At 43.3% G+C, this 25,629-nt stretch overlaps 1 protein-coding gene across 7 annotated transcripts in view; it reads right to left on the bottom strand.

Annotated features, from left to right (window-relative positions):
* Window positions 1-25,629, bottom strand: part of CYFIP2 (cytoplasmic FMR1 interacting protein 2) — a 130,535-nt gene that overhangs the window by 102,879 nt on the left and 2,027 nt on the right. For 3 of the 7 annotated variants that reach the window (XM_045503607.1, XM_045503614.1, XM_045503654.1), the window contains exons 2-5: window positions 14,368-14,469; window positions 13,095-13,266; window positions 5,849-5,988; window positions 4,255-4,344 (exon numbers count right to left, since the gene is read on the bottom strand). In XM_045503607.1, the coding sequence (XP_045359563.1) occupies window positions 4,255-4,344; window positions 5,849-5,988; window positions 13,095-13,161 (297 nt within the window). In that variant the 5' untranslated portion in view covers window positions 13,162-13,266; window positions 14,368-14,469. The remainder of the gene's footprint in view (window positions 1-4,254; window positions 4,345-5,848; window positions 5,989-13,094; window positions 13,267-14,367; window positions 14,470-25,629) is intronic. The other 4 variants (XM_045503644.1, XM_045503618.1, XM_045503627.1 and 1 more) reach the window with 2 other exon arrangements.

Genomic DNA, 25,629 nt, shown 5'->3' on the forward strand with positions numbered 1-25,629 from the left:
TATGACTGCAATTCTATTCCTAGGTACACACAGTCAAGACAAATGAAAACATAGGTCTACACAGAAACTTTTAATTTTTTTACAGTTTATTTATTGTGTGTGTGTGTGTGTGTGTGTGTGTGTGAGAGAGAGAGAGAGAGAGAGAGAGAGAGAGAGAGAGAGAGAACATGCCAACAGGGGAGGAGTGCAGAGAGAGAGGGAGAGAGAGAATCCCAAGTAGGCTCCTCACTATCAGCAAAAACCTTGACGTGGGGCTAGGTCCCACGACCATGAGATCATGACCTGAGCAGAAATCAAGAGTCAGACACTCAACCAACTGAGCCACCCAGGCGCTCCCATATCTACACAGAAACTTGCACACTTGTTCGTGGCAGCACTGTCCTAACCATCAAGAAGGGGCAACAGCCCAAATGTCCATTCACCGATGCCTGGATAAATAAAACGTGGAAATGTGGTACAGCCACACAAGGGAACAGTGTTTGTCTATAAACAGGAGTGAAGAGCCTATCCGTGCCACAGCACGGATCAACTCTGAAAACATCATGCCGGCCATAGAAGGCCACATGTGTCATGACCCGTTTAGATGAAATGCTCAGAACAGACAAATCCGTAGCAAGAGAAAGTAGAGTGGTGTTTGCCAGGGGCTGGGGAGAGACAGGAATTGGGAGAGACTGCTAATGGGCCTGGGGTTTCTTTTAGTGCTGCAGAAATTAAATGGTGGTGACAGTTATATGACATTGTGAATTTTACACTATATGACGTTCACAAAAGAAATAAAAAAGTATTACTAGACCAGCTCTCTTGTAAATGTTCACACTGATATGAAAATGAACCTTTACTGATTTTTTTATTCCATGTATCGCATCTATTTCATAACATCTCCCTAGCGCAAGATCAGATTTAATTTGGAGTTTATTACTTACTGTAGTTTTGTTTTCAACAGCAAATGTCACTGACGAGTCATACTTCCAATTCTTAATTTGGAGAACTTTAAAAATCAATAACACGTTGTCCTTGAGACCAAAGAAAACCAAGATCAAGCCTGCGGGTCTGCTACTGCTCTTGCTTCAGAACAGATGTCAAAAAAGGGAAATGACAGTAACATAGGGAACATGTATTTACTTATTAGAACCAAATTGCCCACCAGCAGGGTGAGGATTCCAACTTTCACTCACTGAGTGCTTTACTGAGCACCCGCAGGTCCCAGGCTCTGTGCTATGTGCTGGGAACAGGGCAGCAAACAAGGCTCCCTATGAATAGTTCAGGTGACCATCAACCAGACTTGTATGCCTGGAGTACAGAGGTCAGGATGCCCTCTGTAGAAAGAGGCCTAAGTGGGGCCTCAGGAGACTTAAGTTCTGGTCCTGGCTCTGCTTGGGCTCACCTTTTGCCTTGAAAATGGCACCGATCTCTCATTTACAGGTAAAGGGTTGGCCTAAATCACGTGGCTGCAATTAGTCACCTGGAGAAGTTTGAAATCCTGATTCCCAGGTCATGCCCCACCAGAACTACATCATTATTCCCAGGGTAGGGGCCCAGGCACTGGTATTTTTTTTTTTTTAATGCTCTCGAGGCAATTCCAGTGTGTAGCCCAGAAAAGGAAATTTGGATACAGAAAGAGATAGCATGCATGTGCACACAAAGAGAAACCCTAACCCAGGAAATCTCTGAACATTTTTGTCTCTGTGCCTTTGCTCATGCTGGTTCCATAACCTAGTGTGCCCTCCCTATCTCATCTCTCACAGAGAAACCTCTAACTATGTGGGACAGCAGAGTTGCATGGAAGGAGATCAGACTGGGAATCCTAAGTCTTGAATTCCAGTTTCAATCCTGTGATTTACTAGTTGCGGGACCATGAGCTTGTTAACTTCCCTAGGTCTGTTTTTTTCATCTCAAAAGTGAATATAAATGCTCCCTTTGCAAGTCATAGACTGTTATAAGGCTCCAGTGATACTATGTATGAGAATATCTCACACATTTTAAATCACGTGTATGGTTAACATATGTGTGTGTGCACTTTGTGTGTGTGTGTGTGTGTGTGCATAGAGTATACAAGGCCTACTCAAAAGCCCCTTCCTTCATCAAGCTTTCTCTGACCCTCTCAAGGACCCTTCAAAAACAGAGAGGTTGGAACTTCTACCGTATCATTTACCTTTAACTTTGTGCATTTCTATTTGTCTACACAGACTAATCTAGAGCACAGGTTTTGTAGACAGACAGACCTGCATTTGGCAATGTCACTTGTTAGTGGCAGGACCTTGAGTAAGTTACTTAACTTTTCTGAATTTTAGCTTTTCCTGTTTGTAAAATGGATATTGTAATAAAACTTGTCTCACAGAGTGGGGTGAGAACTAATTCAAACAGTGCATTTAAAATATCTGCACAGAGAAGACATGAACAGACATTTCTCCAAAGAAGACATACAGATGGCCAACAGACACATGAAAAGATGCTCAACCTCACGGATCATCAAGGAAATGCAAATTAAAACCACAATGAGATATCACCTCACACCTGTCAGAATGGCTAAAATCAAAAACACAAGAAACAACAAGTGTTGGTGAAGATGTGAAGAAAAAGGAACCCTCATGGACTGTTGGTGGCAATGCAAACTGGTGCAGACACTGTGGAAGACAAAATCAAAAAAAGAAATACTATATGATCCAGTAATCACACTGCTGGGTATTTTCCCAAAGAATATGAGGACAATAATTCCAAAGGATATATACACCTCTATAAATTTATTGCAGCATTATTTACAATAGCCAAAATATGGAAGCAACTTAAGTGTCCATTGATAGATGAATGGATAAAAATATGGCATGTGTACACACATACACACAAATACACAATGACAAGGAATATTATTCAGCCATAAAAAACAAAAAGGGGCACCTGGGTGGCTCAGTCGGTTGAGCATCCCACTCTTGATTTTGGCTCAGGTCATGATTCCAGGGTCATGGGATTGAGCCCCGTGTCAGGCTCCATGCTCAGTTTCAGATTCTCTCTCTTTCCCCCCCGCTCTGTCCCTCCCCCAACTCATGCTCGCTCTCACTCCCTCTCTCTCTAAAAACAAAATAAATCTTTAAAAAAAAAAAAAAGAACAAAATCTTGCCATTTGTAATCTTGCCATGGATGGATCTAGGGAGAATACTACTAAGTAAAATAAGTCAGAGAAAGACAAATACCGTATGATTTCATTTATTTGTGGAATTTAAGAAATAAAACAAATGAACAAAGGAAAAAAAAAGAGAGAAGCCAAAAAAGAGACTCGTAACTATAGAGAGCAAACTGATAGCAGAGAGGAGATGCTCGGGAGGGTGGATGAAATAGGAGAAGGAGATTAAAAGCACACGTATGAAGAATGCTGGGTAATATGCGGAACTGCTGAATCACCACATTGTACACCTGAAACTAATATAACACCGTATGTTATCTACACTGGAATTTAAAAAATGTAAATAAAATATCTGCACAGAAAGTGTTCAATAAATGGTGAACTTGTCTATTTCCCACTTGCCTCATTGAGAGTCAAGACTGGCCCCTCTCTGACCTTGCATATCCCCTCATTTAGCACAGTCTCTGCAGGTACCAGGCGCACAATATTTGTTGCACGAATGGGGCTGGGTATGGTCAGGCAAGACTTTTAGCATATAACTGATACAGTGAGAGAGGTCCACTGAGCTGCATGAGGATTCTGGAATTCTTCAAATTCTGGTGCTGTGTTAGAATAAAATCAATGAAAGCCCAAGAGGGAAGTGAGTGATCCCTCACAGATGGGTCACATACGGACCCATCAGACCATTGATGCCGCTTGTGAATGATTTAGGCCACCACCTTCCTTGAGTCAATAATATGTTATTCTACAGACACCATCTCTCTCTCTCTCTCTCTCTCTCTCTCTCTCTCTCTCTCTCTCACTCCCTCTCCCTCTCTTGAGAAACCTTTTGCTTTGGTCAAGAGACAAACTGCCACACAGCCAGTAATCTATAAAGTATAAGGTAAGGCAAGATCTAATGATATGCTAATTCAAAAAGCTACAGAAGTTCAGGGATGGAGTGGGATCAAATTGGGCCCTCCTGTGAGTAGAATTTGCAAGGTTAGAAGACAGGGGAACATCGTGCCCCAGGCACTGGGAGTGGGTGGGGAAGCACAGGGAAACAGGCTTCTGGAGAAGGGTCTGACTGAGGCAGGTAGCTCTCGGAATAGCTGAGCACTTGCCCCTCCTGTGCTGGCAGGGTCACAGCGACTTACCATGCTGGAATGGACCGTAGCCTGCTCAATGTACCTTGCAATTCCTGTGACAAATGCATTCCTGTCCTCAAAGTTTGTGTCAAAGTTAGCCTGTAGGAATTAGAGGAAGAAACATTTGTTGGTTGGAAAACAAGTCCAAGGCGGCTGGGTGTCCAGGGAACCCCACCGCCAAAAAATGCCACCAGACTCTGTGGAAACCTATCTCTACATCATGCTTTGATCTTCCCCTGAGAAAATCCAACTCTGACTCACACTGGGCAGGAGCTGGCTAAACAGGGCCCGGAACTGCTTCTTCCCTACAACCAGATTCACCCAGCTGAGGCTTGGAAGCAAATGCTTAAACTACATAATCCTAAAGAGCTGTGAAAAGTTAAGATGCGCATTGTTTTCATCCAGCAGTTGCCAAAATACTTACCGGAGGCTGCAAGGATACGTACGTATGTACAAGGATAATAACTGCAACATTTTTTTTTCTGATAGAAAAAACTGGAAACCATCCCAACATCCATTAACAGCAAAAGGCTAAATCAATAATAGTATATCTGTACGATGCACTCATAAGTACTATGTGGTGGTTAAAAACAAAATGATAGCATTGTAGTACTGTTATGGAAAAGTATCCATCATAGATTTCAAGTTCAAAAAGCCAAACCACAGAGCAATTATCTACAGTATGGTTCCCTTTTGGTTAAAAACATCTAGATCTATACATAATATGTACTTATAAGTATAGTAAAAAGGGCTGTGTGTGTGTATAGTCATAGAGGGAAATTTTTATTTGTTATACTTTTCTGTATTGCTTGTAATAAAAAGACATGCACATAATTAAAAATTTAACCTGGGTTAGAAGACGTGAACGAGCCAAGTTTGTAACTTGAACCTTTAGGAATGTGCTTGATAAAATCTAACTACTGAATGAAATTACAAATATATTATGCATTCATATTTAGTCTCATTTAGCAGCCTCAGAGCTTAGAAAAGGTCAAACACAGCTAAAAATTTTATATTAACTTGTTCTTTCCTAATGTGGCATACTCGCCCAGCATGCCCAGACAAGGGGCTATTTGCAAGGCTCACTCTGGCTCCCCTGATGCCCTTCCAGTCACACCCTGGGGGGTTACGGTTTTGAACAATCTGATATAGTTTATCTCAAGCTCCCCTCTCTCAGGCAAAAGCAAACAATGGTGAGCGACTTCCCTGAGCCATTAGCTGCTGTGGGGAGCTGAAGAGCTCTTCTCACATACATAAAGGAAAAGTAATTACCCAGGCAGGCTCTAGAGGTTTCTAAATTGTAATATTTAATTCATGAGATCAGAGCTGCCAAAACCTTGGTTGATGCTGCAGCAAGAACAGCCGGGAAGGTATTTGGGGTCAGAGCAGATCAACAAGCCTTCCCTGGGGAGGATAGATAGTCCTGGCATTCGTTTACTAGCTAATCTATTCCTCATACTCAGCTCCACCAGGGCACAAGGGACTCCATCAGCTCAGGACCTTTCACCTTCCAGATGCAGACCTCCCCCTTCCCTATGCCTTCAGGGCACACCCACCGAGGGGATCCGGAGTTCAGAACTCCCCGGTGCTCTGGGAGACTGACCTGGTACATGATGGAGGAAGGTGGCGGCTCGATGCATGGCTGCTGGTCGGGGAGGGGCAGCTCTTCCAGCAGGTCCACGTTGGACAGGGCATCTTCCAGGGTGACGTGGGTGGTCATGGCTGCAGTTTGTGTATTCTGCACTGAAGGAAAGGGAGAGAAGATAGGGTGGAGAATGTCAGGAATGTCAGGGGTGCAGGGGTGTAAGGGGTGTTGGAGGTGAGAACAGTCTCACCCGGTTCAGCCTCCTTCCAAAGAACAAAGGGGGTTTATTTACATGCATTGAGACCACTTCCACTTGCTACCTCTTCACAAGGTGCCTGCAACCCGTGCCTGATATTTGAGGATCTCTTTACAGTTTACAGGGTACTTTTTTATTTCTATTGTCTGGACTAAGCCTCACCACAACCCTCTGCGGTCAACATGGCAGGTGGTAAGGCAGCCACGTGACTGATGAAGAAACAAAACTCAGAGCAACTATATGTAGCACCCACACAACCACGCTAAGGGCAAAGGGCCTCACATAGTGCCTGATGCTAGACGTGGGCCTCGGCCAGCCCCCAGCTCTGGTCTTTGGGAGGATATGTATCCGTTTCACTCCTAAATAACCACACAGCACAAATACCCATGAGGGAAACAGCCATGATTATCAACCTGAATCCAGGGCCTAGGTTTTACAAGCTCATTAAGCTGGGACTACAAGAATTCAGACTCCAGCAAATTTAACCTTACTTGCAAACACAAAGAGCCATGGTCTTCCTTGGCCTGGGGATGTTTTGTGAGGCACACCAAACAAAAAGCCCTAAACGGACATTTCCGTGTCTTGGGCCCTGGCAGAGCTCACTGGCTTTGATGAGAGCTTCACAAGGCAGTGCAGCTGATGGGGATCTGAACAACGCAGTTACCCAACTCGAGCTAACTACTATTTTAAGAACTCAGCACCCAGCAAACAGAATACTCATTTTTTAAAAGCACACGTAAAACACTGATAAAAAAAAGATCATGACTTAGGCTATAAAATAGGTTCTCATGAGTTTCCCCAAACATGATGTCTTAGACGTCACATTCACTAAGTAGAGTGCAATACAATTAGAAATCGATAACGCAAACCATAGCCAAAAAACCTCCCATACCTATGATATTTTATAAAAACATACTTCCAGGCTACTCATACCTAAAAAGGAATTCAAACAGAACCATACAACATTTAGACTTGAGCATAAATAAATGCCTTAAATGCATTTAGTAGAAAATAAAACACTGAAACTAAAAGAACCTAATTTTCACTCCAAAATCTAAAGAAAGAATAAAAATCAACCCAAAGAAATAAGAATGCCAGGACCACTCGTTACAAAAGCAGAAATAAAAGAAGCAAAGTACAGAGCAAACCAAAACCAAGTAGACCATATGAATAAAAGTCTAAAGACTGAGTTTACTAAGAAGATTCATATTAATAATGAGCTGACCCTTTAGCACACTTGAAAGGGAAAACAAAGAGAAAAGCCTACTGTGTTGATAGGCTTGCAGCCCTCCCTTTCCCTCCCCAGTCCCAGGCAAGTGTGAGTGGGGCTTAGGGGCTGGAAGTTCATTAGGAAATGAACTGTCCGAGACCAGGGCGGAAAGGACCACCCACATGACAGGGGGGGCGGTCCAGGGGCTGTGAGAGGCTGACCAGCTGCAGAGTGTAACCAAGGGCATGCTGCCCCACACTGGCGTCTCCTTCAGGCCCACAGCTGGGGGAGCAGGTCAGGGCTGAGCAGCTACACAAGCTTCCATTTCACTGAGTTTTCTAACACACCGCCCTGCCGTGCAGGCTGGCAACAGCGAAGGCCACATCCAGTGAGGGTACAAGGAGCTCAGATGTGACTTCCCCTCTGTCCTCTGGAGGCACTTGGCCTCATGAGGTTGGTTTCGGGTCCTCTCCATACTTACGCTTCTTCCTATTCTCTCCCCTGAATTCTAAGTGTGGCATTCACAGCAAACCATTTGCCAATCCACATGCAAAAAATTGTCTTCTTTCTTACATTAGTATTTTTTTGTTTTTTGTTTATTTCTTTTGAGAGAGAGAGCATGTGTGCCCATGAGAGCACGAGCAGGGGAGACGCAGGGAGAGAAGGAGAGAGAGAGAAATTCCAAGCAGACTATAGAGTCCAGCATGGGGCTCAAGCTCACGAACCATGAGATCAAGGCCTGAGCTGAAATCTAGAGTCAGACGCTTAACCGACTAAGCCACCCAGGTGCCCCTCTTACATTAGTATTAAGTTCATTTTACAGGAGGGATTAATAACTTTATAGAGCATAATGATCTACAAGTTCCAAAGCCCTAATAATTCTCTTTACTCAAATAATAATAATAATAATAATAATAATAATAATAATAATAATATTTCTTTAGCCCTTACTCTCTGCCAAGCACTCCACTATTTGAATCTTGCATCAACCCTATAAAAGTAGGTGCTATGATTATTCCCATTTTACAGAAGAGTCAAAAGAGGCTCAGAATTTAAGTAATTTCGCAAGGTCAAGTGCTGGTGAGTGTGGAGCTGGGGTTGGAACCCAGGTTTCTCCAGCTCCAGATTTTGTGCTGCCTTCCAAGCGCTCAGACTTAACATTGCAAGGCTACTCATCCTGATGAAGATCGATCTCACACCAGCCTCTGTGCTCGATCTTTTCAAACACTATGCCTCAATGGTTCTGGGTTCTGCTTGTGCCAAAGAACCGAAGGAAGAGTTTCTTAATAATAAAATGCCTGGGCTCCATCCCTAGGACCTGAAAGATGGTCTTAAAAAAAAATAGCCCTATCTTATAGTAAGAGAAGTCCAGACTACATGGAGATACCGTATCTCACTGATAGATTTGGCAAAACCCCGTAAGTTTGACGACATATACCTGTTGACATGTACTTCTGTGGAGAACCAGGTCCTCTCAAACATTGTTGGTAAGGATATAAACGTAAAATGGCACAAGGAAGGAAATCTGGCAATATCTAACAAACTTATATGAGCATTTTATTCTTTGACCAGCAATCCCACTTCTAGGAAACTATCCCAAAGACACTTTGATAAAAGCACAAAAAGACATATGCACAAGGCTATTCATTGCAAAACTGCCTGTAATAGCAAAAGACTGGAAAATGAAAATGTCCCTCAACAGAAGACTGTCTGAACAGACTATGATACAGTCACACAGTGAGGTACAAGGCAACAGTAAAAGGAATGAGGAATCTATCTTACCCACAACTGTGGGGTCATCTCCAGGATATGGTGTATACAGTATACTGTCATTTATATAAGAAATCAGTGATGCATATACACACACAAATATTAAACAAACAAACAATGGAAGGATAAACCATCTGATTTTTTTTTTAATTTTTTTTTCAACGTTTATTTATTTTTGGGACAGAGAGAGACAGAGCATGAACGGGGGAGGGGCAGAGAGAGAGGGAGACACACAATCGGAAACAGGCTCCAGGCTCTGAGCCATCAGCCCAGAGCCCGACGCGGGGCTCGAACTCACGGACCGCGAGATAGTGACCTGGCTGAAGTCGGACGCCCAACCGACTGCGCCACCCAGGCGCTCCAAACCATCTGATTTTAAAAAGTGGCTACCTATGGGGAAGAGCGATAAGCAGGAACATGGTTAAGGGGTTGGGGATAGAGGCTAGAATTCTTTGAATATACCTTGTTTTGTAGATTTGACTGTGAAACCATATATTTTATATAATTTAAAATAAAATTTAAATTTAAAAAGCAACTGCCACCCCCCACCAAAGTAAAATAAAACAAATAAAGGTATATTTATATTAGTTGTTGGCATAACTACACAGAAAGGACCTATTCCAAGTGATTTTAAAAATTCAGAAATTTGAGCCTACATTTCTGGTAGGAGATACTCTAAAAACAATGAAGCATTGTAAAAAATATCTTGAGCTTTTTTCCTCTAATTATACTGGTGTGCTGTTGCAGTGAGAATGTCCGAATGCAGTGTGAGGTAAAATAAATTAGTAATTATGGAATGCTCTATCATCCCTGGTGGTGTTGAGAACTGGCATTCTTGATGTGAGAGAAAGAGATATAAGACCACGTAAACCAAATAGTCCTGAATATGAATTCGAGGTTATCAATAAGAAGTCATCACGTGTTTTAACTTTAAATAGACATACATATGTCTGTCTGTCTGTATGTGTATGTGTGTTTATTTCCTAGTTCTGTGCCCCAAAAAGACAAAGACACAATGACCAACCCATGAGCAATGAGCAACTTGAGTGCCAGGCTGTGGTCTGCAAATACCATTTCCTGCTAAAAACATCAATGCTCCTTGGAGAAACAGCTCAGTCCAGGTCTGGGACAGGAAATGTGTAAGAAAGGCTTAGAACAAGTTGTCCCAGCAGAAAGCAAGGAAACAGCTCTCTATCTATGACTATGTCTGAGGGACCCAGGAGCCAACCTGAGGCAGCTTCTGCTGGCCGAGGATGGGACACTGTGCATCAGTTAGCATAACTCAATGCACCTGAAGCAGTGTCAAATATGTCTAAATCCATGAGATCCTAAAGATACCTAATAACATTTTGGTTTTTATTACTTTGTTATTGTTGGAAGATGCCAGTGAACCAAACTTTGTGTTGAAAGTAGGTAAATAAAAGGAAAAAGGCAAGTATTTAATGTGCTTTTCCTATACAAACCGACCACTGGATAACCAAATTGCAGCCCCTAAAATGGAGAGAGGCACTGATTGATCATCAACTGCTAACATCACTAAATTAAAAGACAATGAGACATTAGGTGCCTCCTGATGGAACACCATACCATCATCTTATGAAAAACGCTGGACCCAAAGCGAAATGCTGGAGTCTAATCAAGCCTTTGACACTCATTCACAAGAAATGTATAGGACAGAAAAACATCTTAGAATATCACTACATTGATATATCACCACAGTGATATAAATAGTAAGATACAATCTATGGGAAACTCTGCAGGACAAATGACTCAGTGTCTTCAGCAAATAAATTCCATGGGGGGAAAAAGACACGGAAGGGAAGCTATAGCCCATTATCAGACTATCGCAATGTGTCTGTCACCTTATTTGGATCCTCTTTCAAACAATCCACCATAAGAAAACCATTTCTGAGGGAATTAGAAAATTTACTAGTAACTGGGCATCTGATAACATTAAGGAAATAGTGTTATTATTTTTGAGATATAACATCAAGGTTGTATTTGAAAAGAGTTATCGCCTGGAAATGCCTACTAAAATACGGATAAAATGATACAGGGGTTTCTTCCAAATAATACTAGAGGAGGAGGATGTGAGTAACAACAGAAGAAACAAAACTGGCTGTGAGTGAATAATTGTTAATGCTATGTGATGCTTACACAGGGATTTATTATATTTTTCTATCCAATTTTACAGAAGTTTGAAACTTTTCACGGGAACCTCAGGCTCAGTGCATATACACTACCAGCTCTCATCCTTCGTCTCTACTTTCACCTTCCCTGACTCCTACTTGCCATGGTCTTTCCCTTCGTCTTTCTCATGCAACCTGCATTTCTTCTGGACTTTTCACAGGCTTGACAATTGCTCACCTACCAGAATAATCCCTAAGGCTTTCCCTTTAACACAGTAAGATGCCTGCACTTCCCTTGAAGAGAATCAGCAAATGACCAGCCTACAAGCCAGTGAATTAGGAGTCTTTATTTCAGTTAATGCAACCTTTCTTTTCTCCTTCTAAATGAAACTTCTCTACTGGATTCCTGGGTTTGTTTGCAGATCATTCACTGCCCAAGAGAGGAGGAAATCAGACATTTTCTTTTAAATGTTTATTATTATTTTTTTTTTAATTTTTTTTTTTCAACGTTTATTTATTTTTGGGACAGAGAGAGACAGAGCATGAACGGGGGAGGGGCAGAGAGAGAGGGAGACACAGAATCGGAAACAGGCTCCAGGCTCTGAGCCATCAGCCCAGAGCCTGACGCGGGGCTCGAACTCACGGACCGCGAGATCATGACCTGGCTGAAGTCGGAAGCTTAACCGACTGCGCCACCCAGGCGCCCCAAATGTTTATTATTTTTGAGAGAAAGAGAGCGAGCACGAGTCTGGGAGGGACAGAGAGAGAGGGAGACAGAATCTGAAGGAGGTTTCAGGCTCTGAGCTGTCAGCACACACCCGATGTGGGGCTTGAACCCATGAACCGTGAGATCATGACCTGACCTGAAGTTGGACGCTCAACCCACTGAACCAGCCAGGCACCCCAGAAATCAGACATTTTTAACTCAACCGCTATAAGTCACTGCCAACTCCATCCACATCAGTCAGAAAGAAAAAAACATTCTGAGCCTGGGTGGCTCAGTCGGTGGAACACCCAACTTCAGCTCAGGTCATGATCCCACAGTTTGTGAGTTTGAGCCCCATGTCGGGGTCTGTGCTGACAGCCAGGAGCTTAAGCTTGCTTCAGATTCTGTGTCTCCCTCTCTCTCTCTCTCTCATCCCCTCCCCGGCTCATGCCCTGACTCTTTCTCTCAAAAATAAATAAACATTTAAAAAAAAAAAAGAAAGAGGAAACATTCTGGAAATTTTAACGTGTATACGTGAAAATAAGTACTTGTTTTCTGGCTCAAGTGTCCTGCCTATTATGCAATCTTCCAAATGAGAATAATTCTTCATAGTCAGTCAATGAACATGTGACTCTTTTGCTTCTTTGGAAGAGAAATTAATAAAAATACTTAAAAATTAACTGCGTTCTGGGAGCATCACTTACCACACACAGCTACCACCTCCCAGGGTGGGGTATTCATGGCAGATTTAAACTCAGCATCTTTCTAACAAGCTCAAACACAGTGGCCTGGTTTCACCGAGAAGTAAGAACACTGGTCTCACGGGCCATCTGCTTCTGAGAAGGGCTTTAGGGGCACCAGGGCTGGGATGACCGATGGACGCTGGGCAGGAGGGGTGGGCCCCACGAAGGCCGGGTGGGTGCCAGGAGAACCTGGCTTTGGGAATGAATGCAGGTTCTGACTAACCACACCCTAAACCCTGCTACTCTGTAAGCGAAAGAGTTGCACTGTCATTTTCTATTTGACTTTCTGGAAGGGAAAGGAAAACATAGGAAGATATTTTTACTGAAGTGGAATACCAGGCTAAGTATAGCAGTTGCGCTTGAGCTGCGGGTTCAAATCCATCATCTGCCATTTACTAGCTATATGACCATAAGCATATTACTTAACCTCTCGAGCCTCAGTTTCCTTACCTGTAAAAGGGTGATACTTAACAACAGTCCCTGCCCTCAGTGACTTACTCTGAGGGTTATATAACATTACAGGATGTGGAATGCTGCCCAAAGCAGGCACAGAGTAAATGTCAGCGGGTGGGTGGCCTCTTTTTAAACAGAGTGAATGGATGGATCAAATCTTGCAACAATTCTGTAAGAAAAGAGGGCATTATTATTATCTCCACTCCCAACATCGCAACTCTATAGGTCTTTCATACTGATTTCCTCAGTCACAACTACCCTGCAGTTTCGAGAGGACAGGTGTTGCTTTTGCTGTTTTTCTAAGGAGGGCCCGGTGTTACTGAGAAGTGAAAACGGTCTTTCAAGGTCATGTGGTCAGCTGGTGGCTGAGCTAGAGCAGAAAGGGGATATCTTGACTCCCAGTTCTGTGCCCTTTCTTCTAGACCACACCTACTTTTGTGCCTTTATAAAAGGCATACCAAGGACTTTCCTTTGACTGCAGTTTGGCTGCTTTGTCTCTGCTCAAGAAGAACAAGATTCTGCCAACCCAGAAAGATTAGGGAACTGTCACCTTTGGGTCTCATAAATATCAAAAGGCCAGGAAATATTTTCCCTGAAAATCTATCCAGTTAGAAAGCAAACAACACAGGGGCGCCTGCGTGGCTCAGTCGGTTGAGTTTCCGACTTCAGCTCAGGTCATGATCTCGCGGTCTGTGAGTTCCAGCCCCACATCGGGCTCTGCACTGACAGCTCAGAGCCTGGAGCCTGCTCTGGATTCTGTGTCTCCCTCTCTCTCTGCCCTTCTCCTGCTAGCACTCTCTCTCTCTCTCAAAAATAAATAAACATTAAAAAATTTTTTAAAAAAAGAAAGCAAACAATACATAATTTCAAAAAATTATAAATATATGTATATTTATATTTACAGATATTGTATAAGTAAATATGTAAATAAATATAAAAATATAAAAGGGAGGCTTAGACTGTCCCCCTTAAAAAATATATTCTTGAGCAGCATTTCATGGAGCAAGGAAAAATTCAAAGAAGGAATCTGGGAGTGTAGCCTGCTCTTCCATCATGAGTGTATGCTAAGTGTGTTGGGGACTGTGTGGGGCACCCAAGTTTGCTGTGACAGGATGTGGCTCCACAGGTCAGTATTTCCCCTGCTGCTGAGACCCTTTCACAGGCCAGAGTCAGCTTCTTCACAGGTGTGGGGGCCAAGCAGGGACACAGCCACCTGTGCACACTTTACAGGATTTCCATAGATGGCACCAAAATGGACTGTGTGGCTTACCCTGAACAGGCTGGAAGGAAAGAGTTTTATAAGAACACTGCACTCATCCAGTGGTCAAACCTTGTGGCTCCAACCCCCGTCACAGCACTTTTAGTGTATTGCCTGTGGATAAAATAAAGCCATGGGCAAGGCCACAATGCTGAGAGCAAGAAGCCTCACAGTGGTAGAGGGAAGGGAGAGGCAGAGCTATGCAGGATGGGGAGGGACCACACAGGTGTGGGAATCTGGGCCACGTACAGAAGCAAAACTCTCTCTCTATATTTTTTAAATTTTTTTAAATGTTTATTTATTTTTGACAGAGACAGAGACAGAAGGCAAGTGGGTTAGGGGCAGAGAGAGAGAGAGAGAGAGAGAGGGAGGGAGACACAGAATCCAAAGCAGGTTCCAGGCTCTGAGCTGTCAGCACAGAGCCCGACGCGGGGCTGGAACTCACGAGCTGTGAGATCATGACCTGAGCTGAAGTTGGTCACTGAACCGACTGAGTCACCCAGGCGTCCCAGAACTCTATATATTTCAATAGCCTATAGAAGCATCATCAATATCACAGTACACAGAAGTCACCAAATTCCTCATACACTGCCAGAATGATCCTAGTGCTGGAGGAGACTGAAAGGAATGGTTACCTCCTTAAGAGGCCTTTCTGACTCTCCTACCCCCTATCGGAATTCACTTTCTCCTTTGGCCCTCATTAAACCCAGCGTGTCCCTACTTTCAGGGCATCCATAATGCTTTATTACACATTTTATCACATTTTCTCTCCTTGCCCTAAATGAAAAATTCCCCGAGGGCAGGAGCTGTGTCTAACTCACATCCAGCTTCCCAGTACAGTATGAAGCACACCCTTGCAGCTACATAAAGATTTATTCAATGAGTAGATTGGCCATTGAGCCCAAAACATCAAGAATTACATTGCTATGTTCAAGATACCAGGATTTTAAAATTGGGGAGCAGAAAAATATAAATAGGAAAAAAACCCGTGTTTATATTTTAGAAAGAACTCCATTTTGATGGTTCAAATATTTAACATTTGAGCACTTAAAGTGAAAAGCTTCAATATTTTGTAAACACTTATCTATGAAATTAACTCTCTTCCTTCTATCACCATACGACCTTGATTTCACTCACCCTTCAAGGTCTCTCCCTCTACCACATGATTGTTCCTTCCTTCCCTGGAACTCCCAGGACTTCTTAAGCGTTGGTGAGGTGGTGAAATCCGAACCCTCATACGTTGCTGGTAGGAATGTAAACCAGTGCAGCACTTGGGAAACAGTGTGGCAGTTCCTCAAATTTTAAAACCTAGAGTAGCCATGTGACCCAACAATTCCACTCCTAGGTACATCAGCAGTACCTCCCTTGTGATGCTTTCTGCCTGAAAAGGGTCACGAGTACAGATACTTCCTCTTCCCATGTCAGGGCAACTGTTACTAATTGATAATGTCTTTATTTCTCAGAGTTCACAGGCAGCCTCAGAATCCTTCTCACGAAATACAGAACTCCAGGGGGCCAGTAGCAAACAATCTGTGCTCGCCCATGAGAGAAAACATATATGCCCTCCCTAGGGTGGAATGATGCATGCATGTGTAAGCTTCATGAGGTTAGAGACCATTTCTCACCCATCTCTGAAAACCTCAGAGACCTTAGCAGAGTGCTGAAGACAGATTAAGCACTGAGGAATTATGGGATGAGAGAATGCATGAGCATACCCGAATCCCCTGACAACATTGGCAAAATGACATGACCTGAATTGGCCATGTCTTCATTTCTAGTTTTCCCATTCCTTCTCCTTCGCTACTGATAACACAGATAATTTAAATGGAATATGCAGTCATGCCCTATATAAGCCTGTACAATTATTTACTTAATATTTTTTTAAAGACTTTTCACTTTTACTCTATATATTAGAAGGAAGCTCATATTACAACCACTAATAGAGAACCAGTATCACTTGCCATAAACAGAGGGAAACTAAAAACAATGAAAACAACGGATGTCATCTGGAAATCATCTTATGTCCAGCACCGATACGTTCGTGAGAGGTGGTTTATCATGTGACAGTGGGATGGTGAACTGGTTAGAATCCTGTCTGCCACTATTGGCTGTGTGATCTTGGGAAGATGACAGCACATTTCTGAGCCTCATCTTCTTCACCTCTGATATGAGGAATAATAACAGTTCCTACCTCATAGATTTTGAAAAACAAAAGCCCAATAATCCATGTAAACAGCTTGGTAAGGTAGAGAGTGCTCAATAAAAGTTTCCCAACAAAACCAAATCCAGCAACATAGAAAAAAGATTATGTATCATGACAAAGTGAGACTTATCCCAGGAATGGAAGACTGGTTTAACACCAACATCCCCAAATCAATTAATGTGGGGCACCTGGGTGGCTCCGTCAGTTAAATGTCGGACTTCGGCTCAGGTCATGATCTCGCGGACCGTGGGTTCCAGCCCTCCATTGGGCTGTGTGCTGACAGCTCAAAACCTGGAACCTGCTTCAGATTCTGTGTCTCTCTCTCTGCCCCTCCCCCGCTCACGCTCTGTGTGTGTGTCTCTCTCTCTCAAAAATAAACAAACATTTAAAAGATAAATTAATGTGATAAGCCATATCATGGAATAAAGGACAAGTCCCAAAGGATCACCTCAGTACATGCAGAAAAAGTATTTGACAAAAATCTCATACTCTTTCACAACAAAAACATTCAACAGACTAGGAACAGAAGGTAACTTCCTCAATGAGATAACGGACAGCTACCAAAAAATCCCATGGCTAATATCAGACTTAATGGTAAAAGACTGAATACTTTCCCCCCGAAAATTAGGAAGAAGACAAGGATGTCTACTCTCTCCGTTTCTATTCGACATTGTACTAGAGGTCCTAGCCAGGGTAATTTGGCAAATTCTACATACAAAATCCACTAAAAAACGATTACAATGAATAAACATGTTCAGCAAGGTTGCGAGATACAGGATCAACACACAAACATCAATTATATCTCTATACATTAGCAATGCACAATCAAAAAAATGAAATAAAAAATAATTCTATTTACAACAGCATCAAAAATAATATAATATTTAGGAATAACTTTAGCAAAATAGAGGTGTAAAATGTATACTCTGAAAACTGTAAAACATTGTCACAAAAATTAAAGACCCAAATAAATGGAAAGCTCTCCCATCTTCACAGATTGAAAGACTTAATATTGTTAAGATGGCAATCTTCCCTGAATTGATACAGATCTAATGTAATCCCGATCAAAATCCCAGCTGGTGTCTGGGAAGAAACTGACAAGCTGATTCTAAAATTCATACAGAAATTCAAAACATCCCTAAAAAAGAACAAAACCAGGGACACACATCTCCCAATTTCAAAACTTACTACAAAGCTACAGTAATAATTAAAACAGTATGGTAGTGGTATCAAGATATGGAACAGAATTGAAAATCTAAAAATAAACTCACATTTATGGTCAATTGATTTAAAAAAAATTTTTTTAACGTTTATTCATTTTTGAGACAGAGAGAGACACAGCATGAACAGGGGAGGGGCAGAGAGAGAGGGAGACACAGAATCTGAGACGGGCTCCAGGCTCTGGGCCATCAGCACAGAGCCCGACGCAGGGCTCGGACTCATGGACCGCGAGATCATGACCTGAGCCGAAGTTGGACGCTCAACCGACTGAGCCACCCATGCGCCCCTAATTTTTCTGCTTTTTAAAAAATTTCTCATGTTTATTTATTTTTGAGAGAGAGACAGAGACAGAGACAGAGACACAGTGCAAGCAGGGGAGGGGCAGAGAGAGAGGGAGACACAGAATCTGAGACGGGCTCCAGGCTCTGAGCTGTCAGCACAGAGCCCGACGCAGGGCTCGAACTCACGGACCGTGAGATCATGACCTGAGCCGAAGTTGGACGCTTAACCGACTGAGCCACCCAGGCGCCCCGGTCAATTGATTTTTGATAAGGGTACCAAGACAATTCAAGGGGGAAAGGATACGCTTTTCAACAAATCGTGCTGGACAACTGGGTATCCACATGCAAAAGAATGAAGGTAGACTTCGACCTCATACCACACAACAAATTAACTCAAAATGGACCAAAGACCTAAATGCAACAGCTACAACAATAAAACTCTTAGAAGAAAACACAAGAGTAAATCTTTGTGACTTTGGAATACATAATAACATCAAAAGGACAAGCAGTGAAAGAAAAAATAGATAAACATATATTTGATTTTATTAGCTATTAATAGACACTATCAAAATTAAATGTAAAACTTTTGTTACTTCAAAAAACAGCATCAAGAAAGCGAAAGACAACCCACAGGATGGGAGAGACTATCTGGAAGTCATATACCTGTTATATGTGTAGAGGATATAAAGAACTCTTAAAATTCAATAATAGAAAAGCAACCCAAATGGGCAAAGGATAGACTCCAAAGAAGATATACAAATGGACAAAAAGCACATATAAATTTATTAATATCTTTAGCCATTGAGGAAATTCAAATCATAATCACAGTGAATTATCACTTCACATCCACTGGAATAGCTACAACCAAGAAGACAGATAATAACAAATATTGCTGAGGATGTGAAATTGGAACCCCCCTATTTTGCTGCTAGGAATATAAAATAGTGCAGTAACTTTGGGAAATAGTCTGGCAGTCCCTACAAGTTATAAATATAGAGTTACCATAAGATTAAGCAATCCCATGCCTAGGTATAATCCTGAGAATTGAAAACATACATCCACACAAAAACCTGTATATGAATGTTCACTGCACCATTATTTGTAGCAGCCCCAAAGTGGAAAAAACTCAGATGTCCATCAACCGATGAGTGGATAAATAAAATATGGTATATCCACACTATGGAATATTATTCAGCTGCAAAAAGGAATGGGGTCTAAAGGCATGGGCTACAACATGGATGGACTTTGAAAATCTGCTAAGTGAAAGAATCATAATACGCTTTTTAAGGAAATGTCCAGGGTAGGCAAATCAAGAGAGACACTAAGTAATTAGCGGTTGCCTGGGCTTAGGGTGGAGACTGGAGGAAGTAGGTGGTGCTGCTGATGGCCATGAGGTCTCTTCTTTCCGGGGTGATGAAAATGTTATAAAATTGATCAGGATGATGGTTGCATAACTCTGTGAATATACTAAAAATTACTGAACTGTATGTTTCACATGGGTGAACTGCAGAACATGTGAATAATTCAAGCCGTTACAAAAAAAGTGTTAGTATTTGCATGAGTGCTTGGGGAAACATTGGCTGTAACATAAGCAGGAGTGGTACAAAGAGAGAGGGAGGCGGGGTAGGAGCTTGGGGAGTCTGGGAACTATGGTGCGCCTGACAAGCAGAGTCTGTGTTGAATAGAAATCACCAGAAGAGGTGGGAGAGAAACAGAAAGCAATGGACACACCCACAGTACCCCACGGAGCAGCCCCTAGACTGCAGGATGAGCTGGACCACCCAAACCAGCACCTGCTCCCAAGCCTTCCACCCCAACCCTGTTTCTGTTACACTGCCAGATATCTGTCAGGTCCGGGCTGCCACACCCCGGAGGAGAGACTGCTCAGACAGGAACCACCTCTGAGCTGGGGGGATGGGCTTTGAGGTTTAGAATGAGAACAAGCCAGGTTTGTAGTTCTCCTCCCTGAGGACACTGAGGCTGAGAGACGAGATGGACCTATACAAGGTCACTTGGCTAGTTAGGGACAGAGCTGGGGCTAACTCTGTAACTTCCTGGGCAGACAAGAGGATCTAATACAGTAACAGATACGATAGAGCTGTTAAAAAAAAAAAAAAAATTAAAAAGGAGGAATATTAAATAGGAAGGAAGGAAGGGAGAAAATTCTAATTTTGCAATAAAACAAAAAAGCCATATAAGAAAGGAGATAAATGAAAGGACATTACTTAGCTCTCTTGTGATTTACACACATCTCACATTTACAGATTTTAATAGCATAGATGTTTTTGAGGCACCTGGGTGTTTCAGCTGGTTAAGTTTCTGACTCTTGATTTCAGTACAGGGTTTGTGAGATCAAGCCCTGGGTTGGGTTCTGTGCTGACAGGGGATCCTGCTTGAGATTCTCTCTCTGCCCCTTCTCCGCTTGTGCTCTCTCAAAATAAATAAGTAAACATTTAAAAATAATGATGTAGATGCTTTAAACATGACTTACGTTAGGGGAGCCTGGGTGGCTCAGCTGGTTGAGTGTCCAACTTTTGATTTTGGCTCAGGTCATGATCCCAGGGTTGTGGGATCAAGCCCTGCATAGGGCTTTGCGCTGAGTGTGGAGCCTGCTTAAGATTCTCTCTCTCTCTCTCTCTCTCTCTCTCTCTCTCTTTCTCTCTCTCTGTTCCTCCCCACCCCCTGCTTGCTTGCTCTCCTTCTCTCTAAAACATTAAACTTAAAAAAAAATTTAAACATAGGTTAAAGCAGAGCTGTCACTATATTGGGAGATGGGGGCAGGGGAGGGAGGTGGATGGTGCAAGAAAGTGAAATCTTCATCCATCACAGCAGGAAGTAAATAGATAATGCATAGAACAGATAAATCAAGAAACAGCAGTGTAAGCATATCATTTAGAGATCTGGAGGCAAGTGCTGGAAGAAACAGTCAGTTAGAGGTGACAGCTTCTATGGGGAGGTGGGCACTGGATGGTTGTTTTCATTACGAGTCTTTCAATACTATTTGATCTTTTTTAAAGCATGTACTGCTTTGATCGAAATTTTTAACCTTACTTTAAGAAACAAGCCAGGGGCACCTGGGTGGCTCAGTCAGTTAAGCATCTGACTTTGCCTCAGGTCATGATCTCACAGTTCGTGGGTTGGAGCCCCGTGTTGGGCTCTGTGCTGACAGCTCGGAGCCTGGAGCCTGCAGCAGATTCTGTGTCTCCTTTTCTCTCTGTCCCTCCCCTGCTCACACATTCTCTCTCTCCCTCTCTCAAAAATAAATAAACATTAAAAAAATTATTTAAAAAAAAAAAAACAACCCAAGGCCTCCTTCCTAGGATTTCCGACATCTGACCCATCCCCAGCACCGTCCTCAGGCAGTCTTCCCTACCCAAGTCCCTCACTGTGGGTCTTCTGGGATGAGAGGCCCCAGACCAGCAGCTTCTCTCCACACAAGGGATGTGAGGTCAGAGCACAGAAGTCCATGACCTGGGCCTCCGGAGAAGGCCTACCCTCCTCTTTGTTTACAGCAAAGAAAAAGATCCTGGCAGGGTTAGAAACCTGGCCACGGTGCCCGCCTGCCGTTTTACTCAGCTGCTTCCTGTGTTGTCAGGGTTGAGGGGACCTTTCCGTTGATAACCCAACCAGGCAGATCCCATCCTCTTGTGGGGGGTGGGGGAGTCCTGCCACCAAGGGCGACTTCCGGATTTGTTCCCACTGCAGCCTGTGACAAGTCACCATGTGAGGGGCACCAATGTGACCTATATCCGGGGACAGGAGCCAGCTCTCAGAAGCACCTGCTAAAACTGAGAAAGAGAAGCCAGCCACACCGCATCTGCTGTGGAAACAAAGAGCGAGACTTCAGGTTCGGCCACCAGATCAGAGCACGCAGACCATCAATGTGACGTTACAACTCGAATGTGGCTGGGTCTGAAGAGTCACTTAGGCCCTGGAGTCACATTTCCACTCACTCTAAAAAGGCCATTTCCCAGTCTATAAAATATGGAGGCTGGCCAGGCAGTGGTTCTCAACCATGATGTCACGTGGTTGTGAAGGTTCTTGTGGGCAACTTTTACCAGTAATGGCGTAAGTAGTGAGGTTTGCATACAAGGTATTTTTATTATGTGTTTGGGAAGGTTCCAAGCGCTCCCATGCTATCACTGCTTGCCTATACATCTTCTCCCCTGAGAGGGAGAAAACAGGGGTAGAGTGGGGAGGGGACTGGCTGTGGGTGTGGTGTGTTGAGCACGTCAATATTGTCCATAATATGTACTAAAAAAAAAAAAAGAGCAAAACCAAAAACAAGCAGTTAAGAATCACTGGACTCTCTCAGGGCCCTTCCAACTTGAAAGAAAACGACACTGACAGCAGATGGACATGCCGTGCAAAGGGCTTCCTTGAAGACCACCGTTCCTAAACAAGCAAACCCACTCTGGCCAAGATGTATGGGGTGCCATTACCCTGCCCATGGACATTCTTGCCTTTGCTCCAACTCTCTGCACTTCCCAGCAGACTGTCCTCTTCTCTTCTCGAATCCCACCCACCCTTGACCACTGGCAAGGCCCAAGTCAAGATAGGCCTCCTCCACGAAGGTGTGACCAGCCAAACTCCACCAAACCTTCATTTCTCTCGATTCTGACAGTGCTCACAGTCTAAGAGTCCACAGTTTCCTTCTGCATTATAAATTGCTTCATATTTCACTAATTCTTTGGATCACCAGAAATGACAGGAATAATCATCTTTTTTTAGCTTGATCCGTAGCCCTAGCACAGATGTGGGCACATGCTAGGCATTATTTACCTAATTAGCACTTCATGAACAACTTGTTGAAGGCACAAGCCAATGGCCCAAATGCACGTCATCTGGTAAAAAAATTTTTTTTTCATTTAAAACATTCTGATCCAAGGCACCATATAAGTCAGCCTTATTACCATAAGAATTTGAGGAGACTTTTAAAGAAAATCCTGTCACAGCTTCCACCTCAACTCGTAAGAGGCAGGTCTTTATTTCTCTTTCCCACAAAGGTGTAACATACTTGGAGGTTGATGGCTCACCCCTAGTTCTGATTTCTCTTCTCACCATTCATACCTTGTCAAAAGCAGTCTTAAGGCATCACAATATAAAATCACAAACTGAATACCTTTCTCAGGTATCCCTTCCCTTAACACTGAGTTATGGAGGGCCAGCCCTGCAGATTCTTTGGTCTCAGCTGGGCCATCAGTAAAGTCAGACAATCCTCTCTTTCATCCCCCAGTTGATTTCTTATTCCACCCACAGAGGCAGCTGTTCCAAACCTCCGGAAGTCTCCTGACTTTCCTAACCAGTCCACCACCTTTACTTTCTGCAGAGGACCTCGTCTCCTGCCTTATTTAGAAGACAGAGACCATACAATATGGACATACTAAACATCCCTCTGTCCCACGAAGTGATTCAAGTCGGAGAACCACTGCTTCAAGATGACCTAACGATGATGAAAACACACAATCAAAAGGCCTATTGATGAAGTCATCACTGGGTCCTTCTTGGGTATCTCTCCAGAAGGTCATGTTTACTTTCCTCTCTCCTTGCACTAATTTCTGAGTTGCTGCATGTCTATTAAAATGCCATTCAGCCAGAATGGTCCCTGCAAGGAATTCTGCCTGAACCCAAGCTCTGCCTTCTCAAAACAATTTCCTTCAAGAATTTGCACTCAAATGGTTTCCTCCTCTGCTGCCAGGGCCCAAGAAGTATGGCTTGAATGGTCATCTTTTGAGGCACATCGCACACAACCCTTGGCATAACGGCCATGGCTAGGAAGCCAATATCCAAACCCAGCATCCTGGGAGGCGTCCCACACCCACTGACTGAAATCTGAAGTGTCTTTGTACAGACAAGGCCATCCAGGGGCCTTGACAGAATCTGTGAATCACAAAGTGCCTTTCAGTTTCCCTTTGGCTCAATGTTACAGAGAGGCCACAGATTTGTCTTCTTAAATTGACACACAATATATAATTAATAAATTGTTCCTTTAGGAATGAAGGGCAGCCGTCCAAAAGAGCCACACATTCAGAAACCTCATTCTCTTTTCTGTTTCCATGGCCTTTTCTTCTAAGACTGGGATGTACAGACATTATCTCATCTGCAGGTTCCTGTGGCAACAGGTAGGTAACGAGCTGGGCAAGCTGCTTTCCTTTGCCCAATTGTTAAAGTTGGAGAGGTGGTGGTGAATTTAAAGGCACACAGCAAGTCAAGGATAAATCCTGTGTCCTAAGACCACTGCACTGCTCTGTCTGCCCAGGAAGTGAAGCATGCCCTTAACATTTTTGGTTGATTGCAAAATGCTAAATGCACACAGAGGGAAAGTTCCTTCCTGGCCTCTGTTTGTGTGTTGAAATGTGAGAATTACCTCCAGGTTTCTGCTCAGTGTACTCCCTCCCCTTTCTGCCTACTCGTTATACCTACCTTCAGTGAGCTACTCAAGAGCACTTCTTACCTGAAGCCTTACTGATGCCCTGTCTTAACACGGGCTACCTTTTGCAGGTAAACCTGGGGCTAGGTTTCTTGGTCACAGAGCCAACTCTCCTGGGAAGAGCAAAATCCAGGAAGGTTCTGAGGGTAGCCATGGGTTGACTACACACATGAGCTACATTCTTAATGATTATGTAATTAATACATTAAAACAATAAATACATAGATATAATAGCACTTAACTATGTGTGCCAGCCACTGTACTTGGCACTTTCATGCATCCCTCACTTAATAAGAGCATCCCATGAAGAACCAGCTCCTTCCCCACCAACGCTGGCCCCCCAGTCACTGCCCGGCAGCATGCCCCACCGTCCTCCCCCACTTCTGCTACCACAGCAGGGTCCATCCTTTAGACCCTAGACATGGTTTTGCTCCCCCAAATGACAAGACCAAAGGCCTTTTACAAAGACTCCAATGAGGTGACTGATGTCTGGTTTCGTCAACTACAAGTGAATAATAATTAATACTTGCCACTAAAGAAATAGACTCATTGTTATGGTGGCCACACGGAGGCTACAAAAGCCCATTTTGTGAAGCTCTTGGTAGAACCCTGGGGCCAACAGCGGCCAAAAGAAACCTCTTTGAGAGTGTAGGCCAATCCTCAAATGTGGGGACTGGAGCCCTGTACTGTTTTCCAGGAGTGTCGTTTCTAATGCTAATTAGCTTGTTGCCTATTCATCACCTAATTCAGCTTGCTGGTCAATGACAGCAGCGGAGGCCCACTGAACGCCCAACAGGGAACAATTTATCAGAGGGGACAGGTAGTGTTCTCCTGGGGCCCTCTTCCAGATTTTAAATTCATGTTTACTTCCTTCTCTGGGCCAGCCTCTGATTTGATTTGAGAAAAACTCACCAACCCTACTGGATTGGATACCCCATTCTTGGCCTAATGCCTAAAGCAAGTTTTTCCTTCAGCAGGGACTGAACAAGGCAGGCTTGGGTGGCTACAGAACTGGTCAGAACTGGCCAGGAAATATAATAAAGAAGCTTAGTGAGCAGAGAGCTAATGCCCCCAGTCAGAGGCTCAGCATACAAAAACAGGCAGAAGCACTGGCTTTGTAAGCAACAACACGCTCTTCT

This window comes from Leopardus geoffroyi, chromosome A1 (assembly GCF_018350155.1).
Source record: "Leopardus geoffroyi isolate Oge1 chromosome A1, O.geoffroyi_Oge1_pat1.0, whole genome shotgun sequence".
NCBI lineage: Eukaryota > Metazoa > Chordata > Mammalia > Carnivora > Felidae > Leopardus > Leopardus geoffroyi.